Source organism: Pogona vitticeps, chromosome 2 (genome assembly GCF_051106095.1).
Source record: "Pogona vitticeps strain Pit_001003342236 chromosome 2, PviZW2.1, whole genome shotgun sequence".
Lineage (NCBI taxonomy): Eukaryota > Metazoa > Chordata > Lepidosauria > Squamata > Agamidae > Pogona > Pogona vitticeps.
In genome coordinates, this window is record NC_135784.1 from 280,947,133 (window position 1) to 280,962,106 (window position 14,974).

At 38.9% G+C, this 14,974-nt stretch overlaps 1 protein-coding gene across 12 annotated transcripts in view; it reads right to left on the reverse strand.

Moving 5' to 3' along the window:
• Positions 1–14,974, reverse strand: part of MAST4 (microtubule associated serine/threonine kinase family member 4) — a 329,916-nt gene that overhangs the window by 226,430 nt on the left and 88,512 nt on the right. For 2 of the 12 annotated variants that reach the window (XM_078384533.1, XM_072992695.2), the window contains exon 1: positions 11,735–11,977. The exons of 4 other annotated variants lie outside the window; for them this stretch is intronic. In XM_078384533.1, coding sequence (XP_078240659.1) covers positions 11,735–11,773 — 39 coding nt within the window. In that variant the 5' untranslated portion in view covers positions 11,774–11,977. Of the gene's footprint in view, positions 1–11,734; positions 11,978–14,974 lie in introns of those variants that run through there. 6 more of the 12 variants (XM_078384534.1, XM_072992694.2, XM_078384536.1 and 3 more) reach the window with 4 other exon arrangements.

Consider the following 14,974-nt stretch of genomic DNA (forward strand, 5'->3'; position numbering starts at 1 on the left):
GTCACAAAGCCATTTCCTTCTGTCTTTCCAAAGCAGTTTTTCAAGTTGTTGGGCATTTTAAAGTAATAATTGACCATGAATATTATGCTCTAATGTTTCGTTTAAAAAGTGAATTACTTGTATAAAATATGCATGGCAGGAAAGGAAAGAACAATTTATAGGATCAATGCTAAATTCATTGATTACAACAACAGTCAGTGACACTTTGAACACAAGAAGCTAAGTAGTCTCACTGCAAAAGAGAAATAAGTGACTTGATGTGTAGGCAGGGAAGTTATACGTAAAATTTGTGGGAAGTGGTAATTGAAACAATTTACTGTATCATCTGAAAGCTGAAATATTCATTTTGAGGAATTCAGTTGACAGCTATCACTGTACACAATTTAAACACAGAAAATACATAAGATTCCTATTTCTATAACAGAATAAATACCATAATATCTACTTAATCTTGTAAATAAACTCAGGTACTTTATTTTTCTGTGTATGAGATGATAAATTAGTCTAAAATATTTAGATTAAAAATGGGGGGGTCGTTTTATATACAGAAGAAAGGAGGGGGGAGGTATCCAAGCATTTGATTCTTGCTTTCCCCCTCTACTTTCTTGCAAGGAAAGTGCTTTCCCCCTCCATTTTATATGCAAATAGTGGAGGGGGAAAGCAGGAATCAAAGTGCTTTGATGATTCCTGCTTTCCACTTTCTTGCGAGGAAAGTGCAAGAAAGTGGAGGGGGAAAGAAAGTGGAGGGGGAAAGCAGGAATCATCAAAGTGCTTTGATGATTCCTGATTTCCCCCGCAAGAAAGTGGAGGGGCAAAGCAGGAATCAAAGTGCTTTGATCTCTGCCTTCCCCCTCCACTTTCTTGCAAAGAAATTTGGGGTTAGAAAAGTCTTATACATGAGGGTGTCTTATACACGGAAAAATATGGTAGCTACAAAATAATGAAAACTAAACTTCTACCAGACTGAATATTTTCAGTCAGGCAACTCCAAAGTGTTCTACTTTTAAATGACAAACCCGGAAGCACCTGTTCTGAAAGCACTAGGAAGAACTAAATCACTAGGATTAGATGACATACCAATAGAATTATTTAAAGCCACAAAGACTGAATGTGAAGGAGGAGTGTGCGAGAGTGAGCTGTCCGTGGAGATAGAGGCTATAGAAGGAGGAGAGGATAAGGAAAGTGAGGTGGTGACCAACGAAGTGACAGTTACGAAGGAGGCAGGGGAAGATGAATTGAAGGAGAAGGCGGGAAAGGTAGAGGTTTGTCTGGTAGAGGAGGACGCAAGAGGGAGGAAGGCACAGCAAGAGGTCACAATGTGGGAGGAGGATATAAGTGAGGAGGGTTGTGTTGGTTCAGTTCGGTGCTGGAGGAGTACGAGAAAAAGAGAGTAGGCACGGAGGAGAGATGTTGAATATGTGAAGACTCAAGGACTACTGAGGGATTTTCCCAATCTGAAGGTGGGAGGACTGTTACCAAAGCCAAGGCTGAAGGGAGAAAAGCCGGCCCAGCTCCTGACCCAAGAGTGGACCGTGATCATGGCACTGTTAGAGCTGCAAAGAGAGACTGAGATAGCCCACAACCGTTTCTATGACAAACCGGATGAGCGAGGCTGGGTGAGGCATCCATGTTGTGGGATGATTTGCACCCTGAGAAGTACTCCTTGCCGAAAACTGATGTACAGCGAATGGCGTGGGCGAATATCCCATTGAGTCCGTGTGAGTATGGGAAAAGTTTTGGTTCGTCTAGTTATGGCCTGTTGCCAGAGCTGAGAGTCTTTGACCCTATGAGTAATGTGCTGGAGGAGATTGATGATAATAAAAGTGACAGTTTAAAGGTTAGTAAGATGTCTCCAGTTTTATTTCCCGCCGAAAATGAGGAGTTGCCCAAAGAGAACTCTGAACCCAATCACACTGAATCTGTCAAAATTCTAACAAAAATATGCCAGCAAATATGGAAACAGAACAGTTGCCCACAGATTCAGATGAAGGAAGAGGGGAAATTTGTGGAAGAAACTTCAATAATTAAAGATATGCAGATGAAACAATCTTCTTGTACTAGCAGAAAGCAGCAACGTCATGAAGTGACTGTTATGGAAAGTGAAAGAAGGAAGTGCCAAACCAGGATTGCAGCTGAACATGAGGAAAACAAGAATCATGAACATGGAAGAACTACACAACTTTAGCATTGACAATGAAGAAATTTAAATAGTTAAGAGATTTTGTATACCTTGGTTCAATCATCAATCCCAATGGAGACTGTAGCCAATAATTCAGAAGACATAAGAACATAAGAAGAGCCCTGCTGGATCAGGTCTACGGCCCATCTAGGCCAGCTCCCTGTATCTCACAATAGCCCCACCAGATGCCTCTGGGAGCACACGAGACAACTAGAGACCTGTCTCTTGATACCCCTCCCCTCCATCTGCGACTTGGAGGTACCTTCCTTCTAAATTTCTAAGACAACTGAGACCAGGAAGGGCAGCAGAGAAGGAATTAGAAAAGATCATAAAGTGTAAAGCTATGTCATTGAAGGCCAAGGCAAAGGCCATCCACACTCTTGCATTTCCAATCACCATCTATGGGTGAGAAAGATGGACAGTAAATAGAGATGACAGGAAAACATTGCTTCATTTGAAATGTAGCATTGGAGGAGAGCATTGCAGATACCCTGGACTGCCAGAAAGGCAAACAAGTGGGTCCTAGAACAAATCAAGCCTGATTTTTCTCTACAAACAAAAATAATGAAACTGAAGCTGTCCTAACTTTAGGCACATCATGAGAAGGTAATATTCTCTGGAAAAGACAATACTGCTTCAAAAGGTTGAAAGCAGCAGGAAAGGAGGAAAACAAAATAAATAAGATGGACTGACTCCCAAAAGGAAGCCACAGGGTTGAAATTACAAGAGCTGACCAGAACTGATGAGCACAGGGTTTTTTGGAGATCTCTCATTCATGTAGGATTACTGTAAATCGGAGGTGACTTGATGGCACACAACAGCAACAGTATATATCGATGAAATGTGCCCTTCTATTTATTTTGAGTCATTAATAATTTCAGTAGTTTTTTTACACATTGAAAATTCTTAATTCTTAAATAGCTTAATAAGCACTTATTTCCTTTTACCATCAATGAATGTTCACACGCTATTGCTACTGTAAATACCCATTAAATCAACAAATCCTCAATACAGAGTTAAAACAAAAGGAACAATTACATTCATAGACTCCGGAATTTTATCTCACTTCCTCAGATATAAAACATGTTTTTCACTAATGCATACAGCAATGGATTGACCTATGTGCTTATTTCCAGTACTTGAAAAAAAAATCACTGTGCTATAAGCAACAGGACGCAAGGTTTCCTTTCCCAACAGAACATAAAATTACCTTAGGTTTCCAGCCCACCCATACTGAAAACTATGTCAGAATAACAATTTTTCTGTCTGTAAATGCAGTTTATTTAGATTTTTCAGGTTAATTTCTCTGATACCTCACCTTTCTTCCAGAAATTAATCCAAAGCAGTTCAGAACATAATTTAAAAGATACAAGATAACAACAACAAAAAAAGAGGCTTTCAGGCACTTCTGGAGCAAGGGGAAGAGCAAAGAAGCAGTAGAAAGCTTGGAAAATGCAAATTGGCAACAAGAGGCAAAGCGGCACTGTTCAGCACCTATCTTATACTAAAATGATAACAGTGCTCAACCTACTTCAATATGGGGGAGTGAGAGAGAAAATACTATCCAAAATAGGTAAAAATATGGTTATGGGAACACCTACTTATTAATAATTAATTTATAATAATAATAATTTATTGTCATTGTAAGTATATACACATACAACGAAATTCACAGACACCTAGAGACCAGACACATGCACACACATAACATTCCCCAAACACTCCCCACCCACTAAAAGTCCCCCACTAAAAATACAAACATCTTCACCGCAGGCCAAGTAACACAGTCCAACTAATTATTCACTACTGGTGGTCTTTAAGCTCATTATTAATTGCAATTATAGCTCTGGGATAAAAACTATTGAGAAAACGTGTGGTCCGAGTCTTAATTGTTCTATATCTTCTACCAGATGGTAACAGTTCAAAAAAGTTATAAGCAGGATGGGAAGAGTCTCTCAGGATGCTATGTGATTTCCTTAGACAGCAGGACGTGAAGATGTCATCCAGGGTTGGTAGCTGGAGCCCGATGATATTCTGGGCAATTTTAATGGTTCTCTGTAAAGTTTTTTTGTCCGCTACATAGCTACTTACTTACTTTAAATGAATTTAGGGGTGTGATTAGACAGGGGTTTGTCCCATAGTTTAGTCTGATTTGGGAATGGGTTGACTTTTTGGCAACCACATGCTGTACCGGCAATCACAAACCAGCCCATCCCTGATCTATGCCTACCCACATCTTTCGGGGTCCCTGCCAGAAGCTACTGTTGTTGTTTTTAATGTAGCTAAGAATGCTGTTTTGGCTTAATGTCAGCATGTGTGAATGCCAAGATTGAACAAAGCAGATACAAATGATATACTGCACCCCAAAGCAAGCGAGTTTAGCATGATCTAGCATGATCCAGGTCATCTAGTTGGACCCCAAGTTTCCAGAGTCAGATGAATTGCATTCATCATCATAGGCATCCTTCAGTCTCGAGAGACTATGGTAACATGCTCTGAATGGAGGAGTGTCCTCTCCAGAGCATGAAGCCCGGGTAAGGTAATATGGAGGATAGGCTGTTACCCAAGCAGCAGATCCCCCCTCTCCACATTGCTGAAATGGTCCAATGGAAAGGCAAGAGCCAATACAACTGGTTCCAGCAATGTCGCAGGAGTTGGCAGAATGACACATGCTGCCTTCGGGACTCCAGCTCCGGATTTTGCCTCGAGGTTAACTCCTGAAGCCTTTTCCATGAGTGGATATAGCCACAAGGCAGTGGAGGTTTGAAATTGGAGTTTTCCTTCTCCTATTGCATTCAATTTGCAGATATAATCTCAGACTCTATGGTATCTGAAAAAAAAAAACATGGGAAACATTTGTCCACATTCCATGAAAATGCAGCACGGCAAATGTCCCCATCTTCATTTCAACAATGCTTTCAACAAGATTGCCAATGATATTTTGTGGGCAAGGTGGGGAAATGTGGGCTAGCTAGACAATGTGATTAGGTGGATTTCTAAATGCTGATTGATGGTATCCAAAGAATGCTTGCCAATTGCTCCTCCTCAACCTGAAGGGAGGTAACAAGAGTGGTGCTGCAGGATTCTGTCCTGGACCAGGTGTTGCTAACTATCTTTGTAAAAGACCTGATGGAGCAGAGGAGATGTTCATTAAATTTGTCGACTGTGTCAAACAAGAAGAGTAGCTAATACTTCAGATGACTGAATCATAATTGAAGTTGACCTTAACAGGTATAAAACTAGGCCAGAACAAGCAAACAATATGAATTTCAACAGGGTAGCACATAACATTTTACCTATTAAATTCCGGATACAATTATGCCATGTAAGAACAAAAAAAATGAACAAAGCAAGAACGAGATAAAATTAAATATAACAGTAGTCCAAAAACATCATTTTAGTCCAAACAAAAACCTAGTAATTTTTTTTAAAAGTACATTTCAAAGTCAACAAAGAGGGACCAAACGAGTTCTATACTCTATCTACCTCATATTCCTGAACCTCAGAAGTCAAAAGGATGTGGAATAACATTCTGAAAGTTGAACACTAATGTATTTCAGCGAAGTGCAGAATTTCATTTTTAACAGCAATATCCATTGTTGTTGAATTGGTGGGCAGTTTCATGGGAAGAAGGAACCCTTTCAGACAACTCATTCTAAACCACTTAGGGCTCTGTATTTAAGGAACAGCAGTTCAAATACATTATCTGACAGTGAGGCTAACTGCAAGCCTGCTTTAAATTTAGCAAGTTGTACTGTCCTCCAAATTCTTGAGGAAGTGACTAAATACCCGTCATCTGCTCCTGTCATGACTACCTCATTTTATGCTATTGAATGCCTTTCAGGCAACTTTAATAAGAATACATTACAGCTGTCAGGTCTGGAGAACATAAAGGGAAAAATGACAATAGCTAGCTCTACGTCTGAGTTATTTGGGCTTCTCATCAGATAGTATTTTCTACCAGAAACACTTTCATTAAAAAGTGTTTTTATAGAAAAGTGTTTTCTATAAAACGCAGGTGGAGGTATATGGGGGTAGAGGGAGAACAATATGAATCTGCAGGTGTACAGGTTTTCTGGGACTTCCTACCAGTAATGAGAACAGCTACTGCATAAGAATACACATCACAGGTACATAAGGAATTCCTAAAAGACATAATACTAACTGTACAAATTTTCTCAACTAAAACAAACTTGATCCCACTACCAACAGAAATGGGATTTGAACTGGGTCTAGCAAGTTTAAATTCTATTTTTTTAAAGGACATCTACATGACAAACAAGAAAACTCAACTTCCCCCCTCCCCAGGACTCGTTTTTCTGTTTGGAAGGATGTTATTTTAACTCCTCCACCAGGGGCCATTTATTTTAACTCAGTCAAAACTTGTTTTATTAATTGACTTGTCCAATTTGCACTGATCTGTCACAGGAAATTGCTCCCCATTTCTATGTCACCATGCCAGGGGTGTGGGTGGGTGTGCATATGTTCATTTCTCCTCTGCCAGGGAAGGAGAAGAGATGAGCAGGAGGGAGGCTCTTTCTTTGCCAGCCCAAGACTTCAGTGTTACCTCCTGGATGGATGGAGGGAGGGAGGGAGGGAGGGAGGGAGGGAGGGAGGAAGGAAGGAAGGAAGGAAGGAAGGAAGGAAGGAAGGAAGGAAGGAAGGAAGGAAGGAAGGAAGGAAGGAAGGAAGGAAGGAAGGAAGGAAGGAAGGAAGAGGTGAGGCAGAGGCTGGGGTGGCAGCAATGGTGGTCCCCCCGCTGCTTCTTTCCCCTGCCCATCCTGAATTTCTCTGAAATTAGCTGAGAATGACCCAGGAGCAGAGGGGAGGCATTTATTTCTTTATTCTTTGTATTCTTCTGCCTCTCCTTTCTTCCTTGCCTTGCCTTATTTGTCCCAACTTTTCTTGCCCGTGTAGTCTTTTCATGGAAAGAAGTTTAAAATGGGCAGACAATGCAGGAAAAAAAACAGCAGGGCTGCTTGGAAAACCAGGCAGCTGATAGTAACCCCTAAGTTGTCTTTGGGCAAAAAAAATGGATTTGAGGCACAGATCCTCACGAATCCACATGTTTTTCACATAGGATCATCCAAAATCACTCTCAATCATAGGCACCATCTTTGCCTACAGGTTGGACAATGGCTGAGGGATGATCCCATGTTAAAATTATGTGGATCCATGCTTGGATCAGTGTTACTGCCCCACTGCAAAGCCATGCACCCTTCATTTTTGTGTTATACTCTGTAGGTAAAAATGGGACTTATAATTTGACAGTGTTTGGTGGCAAAAACATGTTAAAACATGTTAAAAACATGTGAATTCATGAGGATCCAGGCTTGGATCCCTCTTTCTCTCTCTCTCCTCACCATAGCAGCAGGGAGGAATGGCTAGCATGACGGCAGAATGGCTCAGGACAAAGTATCAAATACAAGTTTTCCCAAGAGGATGCATACACCAACGCAAACACCATGGGATTATGTGATTTCTAAATTGATTCTATTCAGAATGGAGCTAATTGCAAGGTAAATGTACAGTAGGACGCTGTATATACAGGATTAATATACATCGTTTCACTTATCCATGGTGTGAACATAACAGAAGAAAAGTATTAGAAATAGTCTTCTTGTTGAGGAATACATAGCATGGTCTCTGGCTCCCTCTAGTGGTCAGTTCTGCTAATACATGGTGGAAATACTTTTTCTAGATTTTTTTTCTTTACCATCCTATTACGCTTTCACTATTATCTGTGGTATTCTGCATCCACAGGGGGAACAACCCCACATAGATACAGCAGTCCTACTGTAAATGTAAACCCAAAGGTGTAAATTCTTGCTTATTTTCCTATTCTAAGCAAAAACAAAGCAAACAAACAAAAATTCTTAACTGGTGAGTCAGCGAGATATTTTCTATCAGTCTTGACAAGAGTTTTCATATTTGTGGGAGTGATTTTGGGGAGGCAGGTATGCAGAGTATACACACCATGTGACTAAACTACAAGTACTGTGGCCCTGTTTAATAGTACTGTAAAAGCATTGACTGAGTAGTCTGTGTCTTTTTTGCTCCATCAACCGGTCCTTCTGGTTTGCAGTATAAGTGCCCTTTGCTTTGCAGATAGGAAGACACTAGTTTTGCACTCAGACATTTCACGCAAACTGCAAGAAAAATGCTTTTGTTTTGTTCCTGAGTGCAGGCAAGAAATTTCACCAGAGTTCACAGATTCTTGACAGATTGGCTTATCACTTAGTTCCAAGCCACAGCTGCACCTATATTATTTTTATATGCAACTGCCATGCATAATGGTATGAATGAACATACAGCTGGAATGACTGTGATGATTGTGTAGGTTTGTGTATCTTGCTGCTGCTAATTGTGGCTGAGGTGCTCAGATGAATTTCACTTGTGCAGTCGGGCAGGTGACATGGGAACAATACCCTCCCCCAGCACCTTTCAACTAGCCACAATCAGCTCTTGCAAACTACACAACTCTTATGCAAACCCCAACAGAATTCTGACTACTGTGTTTGCAATGTAATAGACATGGGATATTTATATTTGTATCCCTGGGCATATAAATATGAGTACTAGCACCACAGGTTCCTGCAAAGCCCAATCCCCCCCTCCCTTGAACTGGCGGATCCAATTATGAGTGGCCACACAGTACTCATGGCCAGCACCGTTTTTCTTGTGCCAATTGTAGAAGTAGTCCAGCTAGCACTTCCCCATCTCCTCACACAACCAACCACTCCAGTGAGGAAACTGGATTGAGCGGTCAGCTGTGTGGGGAGGCAGGGAAGTGCTAGCCACACTACCTCTGCAATTGGCATGAAGAGAACAATGTCGGCCACACACATCATGCAGTGACTAATAATTGGACCTGCCAATTCAGGGGGGAAGGGACTGGACTTTCCAGGCACCTTTGGTGCCGATATTCATATCTGTATCCCTAGGAATATGAATACGAATATCCCATGTCTAGGAGCCACAACCTCATGCTTAGTATTTTAACTGGAAAGAAGAGGAATTTAAAATGGCATGTGTGCGTTATCATTTCTGTTTTTAGTACTACCAGCAAATGGTGAAAGTTATACCACAGTACTGTAGTAGCAGGAGACACAGAAGGTCATGCTGTTGTTCCAAGTTCTTTTTCCATATTTGTATGGTTGTGAAGAATGCAAGTTTTAAAACTTTAAAAATTGCATACTTCTTCAGAGATTAGGAGATTCAAAGGCGCATGTAAAAAGTCATTCTTAAAAAATTAGCTAACCAACTATCCCCCCAAAAAGGAGAAACCAAGAAGAACCACAATAGTCGGTCTGCACAATCAATATCACTTCACATGCCTAAGGTCAGTGATTGAAATAGAAATTTTGCAAAGTAGTTTTTGTAACTGAGTCCTTTTCCACTGCAGTTTTTACACCAATAGATTGCACAATACACAGAAATCACATTTACCCCCCCCCCCAAAAAAAACATATAAGTGGCCTGTGGAAAAACAGTATTGTGAGGTTAAAAGCTGAGGTGTGGGGTTAAAAGCTGAGCCATGCAAGTGAGCCAGACAATCCAATATTGACACATTCTCACCCTGCAGTTCATGCTTCCTTACATACTGAGAGAAGAGTAAAAGCATCTTTAATGTTCCAGTCTACCAACACTAATTGCATTGTTTCCCCACATAAAAGTAACTGCTACCTCATTATATTTATCAGAGGCCTCTCTGCAGTGACCTTATATCAAGTCAGATATATTCTTCTGAAGGATTATACAGTTTTAGCAACCCTTTGAATATATTACAACTGATAAATCTAAACATGAAGGTGCTCCTTAATATACAGGCACAGCTGAACAAGCATACCTAGTTATGTGCTATCAGTGTTTAAATTCTTAATGGTTAAGGGTTTTTTTCAAGCACACTGGCAGCCGGAAAATAATGCAATAAAGAAACAACAGTACATCAGCACACATATCCTTCTTCATTTAGGTACAAAAAAACCCCTTGATTTTGATACATTCTTAGAAGTTATGAAATACAGTATAAGAAAAAAAGGTTCAGTAAAGTTAGGAAGACAAACAATGTACAAGAATTGTTAAAATGTTTTGTAAAAACATCTCTCAGAAACTGAAAAAGAAAAAGACATTTCATGTACTTCAGAAAAAACACATACAGTACAGTACTTGCTTTGGCTAATCATAATACCTACTAAAAATGTAAACCACATAAATCATATTTCCAAGACATGTACTGATACTTCTAACAACAGTAAAGAGGATTTAGTTTACATTCATGCCAATGTTTTAGGCTAGAAGAGTTCAAAATCCAAATCTTTATTAGGAACTTCTCTTCCTTCCTATAGTTACAAAGACAACAAAGAAAACCTTATTGTGTTTAGAAAGGCTCCACAAAGTCTAAAAGCCATCTGATCAAAAAGCTTCAAGTGGCTCAAATTGTCAAGCATTTATCTTTTTTGAGATGACATTGTTCCTCTTTGTTGAGATGACCATACTCCATAGCACATTATGGTTGGAAAACAAAATTTACTAAGACTTAGATCTTCCAGTTGTGAAGTTTAAAAACTTGTGGCACATTAAAGATGCAAAAAAGCTATTAAATGAATATAATATAATTCATTGTACTACACAGAAATTACTGAATTTATCAGAACACAGGAAAGGAAGTTTAGTCAAAGATGAATGACCTAAAGAGTGTTGTTTCCTTAAAACAGACAGCAAACTTTTAAAGTGAAATTACATTCATCTTCCTTTGTAAAAACTATATATTTTTCTTAAAATGGCTATATCAAAATTCATATAAATACAGAGTTGAATATTTAATTCACTAACTTGAATAAAGATAATAATTGCCAAAACTCGCTATAAGTGACATCCATTAACCGAAACAAAAGACATAACATGTGAACATATTTAACAACTCATGTCTTAGTTGTTAAATACAGCATTTTAGTACATAATATTAATGTTTTCCTTGCAGCATTCAAATAATGGCATCATTTTGCACACAGTCCCAGAAAATGAAATAATAGCTTAGTTTGTCTCCATTTACACAGACAATTATCATTCTCTATGTGGAGTAAACAACACAATATGGTAAGAGTGTGGTCTATTCTTAAAACAAGTATTACTGCTAGCTGCACAAAATTGAAAAGAAAACATTTGAATGTTATTAAATACCAAGTGTTACTACTATCAACAGCTGGACACATTTACTTGAATGTTAAATACTTCTTGGTTTAAGATTCTTTTTAAAAATGCCTGTATAGACATGCTGTCACTATATCTATTTGATAAAATATCACTTTTGTATATTTTCTGTGCTCAGGGAAAAGTTACCAGAGAGCATATTACTTCACCTCTCTCATGCAGAAGAATCAGGCACTTTTCTGACAAATCCTTCTCTGCTGAGCCATCTATCATTCTATACTTATGGCATCACAACCTACACATTAAAACTGTCCCTACATTTTTGCACAGTATAGGACTACATATCAAACTTCTGCAACAATAATTCTTTAGTGAGAAAACATCATAAATTATGAATCTTACCTGAAGCCCTCGCCTCCTCAGAATGCTTGACTCGTCCATTGCTTCCCCCTCATTCCTCCCACAACAATATAGCCATGCTGTACTATCTTAGACTTCAGCGCACTTATTCAGATCCTAGCAGCTGCTAAAGACTTACATCACACTTTATCTGATTGGAGAGAAACAGTCAGCTGTCTTCGGCCAGTTATTCACTCAGCAACTTCTGAGCTCATGCATGCTTGCGGTACTGTGTTACAAAGCAGCAAGTGGGCTCCAGACACCTAGCACATTAATCTAGGCAGGAGTAGCTATTCGAGGGAGGAAATCCTGTGAGAGCACTGTTACATTTAGAAACAATAACCTCGGCATCCTGTGCTAACAGCAAAATAGTTTTAAGCACAGACTTTAGGTCAAGCCTTTGAGAGGAAGCTGTAAGGTCAAAGTGTCTGAGTTAATCAGCAGTGACACCTAAAGTGAAGACAGAAGCCAATAGTAATTGTGGAAAACCGAAGCATAGCTGGTCACTCAAGCAACACAATGAAGTCTGGCTCTCATGGTTTCAATGACATCAAAGAAAACAAAATGCAGAAAACGAGAGCTGCACAGACAGCTTTCCGCTCACCACTGCTATTTCTTCTAACAATCTGAATGCCAGTTTGTTTAGCTAAGTGTTCCCAGCCTATATATTTTAAAACTTTGAAAATGTTTAACATACCTAGTATTAGTATTGTTAAAATACAGTTATTAATTATACAGTTAACCTCTGCTTAGGAGATGAAGTAGCAGACAGAAAAAGTATTTTCCCCATTATGCATAATTTCACACTCTGTTCCCACTTGTTTACTCTCATCATTTCTATTTTATTCCAGTTCAAGATAGCAATGAGATGAATATTAAGTTTGCCTTGCTGGCATATTGACACAGCAATAGTGTGCCACAACAACAAATTATGAGAAATGTTCTTGTGCTTTCAGATTTCTATATTTTGATAAAGGAGACACCGTGGACTAAATGTTAAAGACAGAAAATTGAAACTAACTTGCTCCACGTCATTTTCTGTTCATGATTTCTGTACAAATGAATTTCAAAAGAAAAGAGAAGGCCACTTGATTTGCCTTATCAGAACAGCTGAGGTTAATCCAATTATTGATTTTTTGAAGCTGTCATCAGGCTATTAGGCTTGATATCAATTGATTAGACTGTGTCATTAAAAATTGCTTAGGGATTTAAGAGTCTATCCACCAAGTAAATCGATTGCATTTTATGCTTCAAAAATAGGCTCTGCATCCCTCTTTAGATTTACAGGACAATTTCAAGTAAACATAAATTTAAATCTGTAGTCAGAGAGGATCCCTTCAAATATATTAATGAGTCATCAAAGATTAATCTGATAACATCTACAGAACCACTTCATAAACTACTTACCATGTACACGCATTCTCATTATGCTGAAAAAGTCAGGCAAATATGGTTAACATCTAAAGTCAAACAAAACCAGAGCACAGTTTGCTGTCCTCTGAGGATGCTGGCCACAGAGACTGGCGAAACGTTAGAAAAAACACCTTCAGAACACGGCCAAGAAGCCCGAAAAACCCACAACAGCCATCAAACAAAACCCTCCTTTCTTCCACTCTCCCCTTCAGCTCCTTGCAGGTGTCTCCTGACCTTCAGAACATATATTTAGGGGTGTACAAGGAGAGAGGAAATGCATTTCATCTCTGGCAGGAGGCAAGTTGACTACAACTTACTATACAGTTTTCAGTCTGGTGCACATATTAAGAAGACTACATGTACTCTATTAGGTCCAATGTGTGTGCACATGTGAGCAATGCCAAGGAAAGTGGCTATGAGTTGCTTTGGGGGCCCCATTTGGACCAAAACTAAACTCTAACTGTAGAAATAAGTATGTAGAAATAAGGAAAAAAAATCTTAAAATACACAGGTGTCCATTGTACAGATTACAATAATAGTATCAAATTCAAGAACACCTGACTGCAGATTACAAAATGCAACATGTGGAAATAGAAGGTGCATGAAGCAAGGTTGAGGCATTATGGACTGCTATAGAATCTCCTCAACTGAAGTACTGGGGAGACCTGATAAATAATTATATTCCCAACCTGGCAAGAAGGATGCTCAAACAACTTTTTAAAAATGCAGAAAGACTGCTTACTATCATCAATACATGGAGACTACATACACTAGTAACCACACAGGGTGTATTTATTGCAGATATTCTAACAAATACTATATGGGTGGAGAATCTTCACAAAAAGAGCAGTCACTTCTGGTAAAAGTGAACAAATAAATGTATAACATCTGGATAAACAGATTAACTACCAACAGACACTTCTTCTAGTTATCTAAAGAGAAATTTATGGGTATATGTTTAATTCAATCTATAATTACAATGTTGGATGAATTTTCAATATTCATCCGGCAGTGTGACAATTGCATTTAACACATACTCCAAAAATTTCCCATTGGAGATCTCTGCATTCTAAGCAAACTGTCAAACAAAACTTTAGTGGTTTGAATCAGTTTGTGAAAGACATACTTTGCCACTGTTAATGCTTTGGTATGCTAACATCCTTATTGAGATATATCTACAGTAAGTGACAACAGTAATAGAACTGTTTAAGTACAGCCATCTTGCAAAGCTGCAAGATAAACAGGATGAAAATATTCCCCACACAGCCTCCAGCAATTGGTACCAGATCCTTCCAGCATATCCAGATGTTTGGGACTTTAACTCACATCAGCTCCTGCAAATATTCCAGAGGGACACAGGTTGGAAAAGGGCTGATGTAGACTAACAGTATCTATCAAAGAATTCAGCTGGGCACTTGAGTTTGCAAGTATATACCTTGTTTTTCTGAAAATAAGACCTAACCTGAAAATAAGTCCCAGCATGATTGTTCAGGATGCTTGTAATATAAGTCCTACCCCAAAATAAGCCCTAGTTAAGTGAAAGCCTGCCCTCCACCCTTGTGCAGCAACCAGAAGAAGATGACATGACTGTATTTGAATAAACGTAGATTGTACATGAAAAAATACAGCATCCCCTGAAAATAAGCCCTAATGCTTTTTTTGAGGAAAAATTAATATAAGACCCTGTCTTATTTTCAGGGAAAGAGGGTAAGTGCCATCTTTCAAATTGGATCAACTTTAATGCTTTCTTTAATGGAAATATAAAATCATGGATGCCATCCATAAATACTGAAACGTAGTTGTGTTCTGATTGTGTCTATTATTTATGTT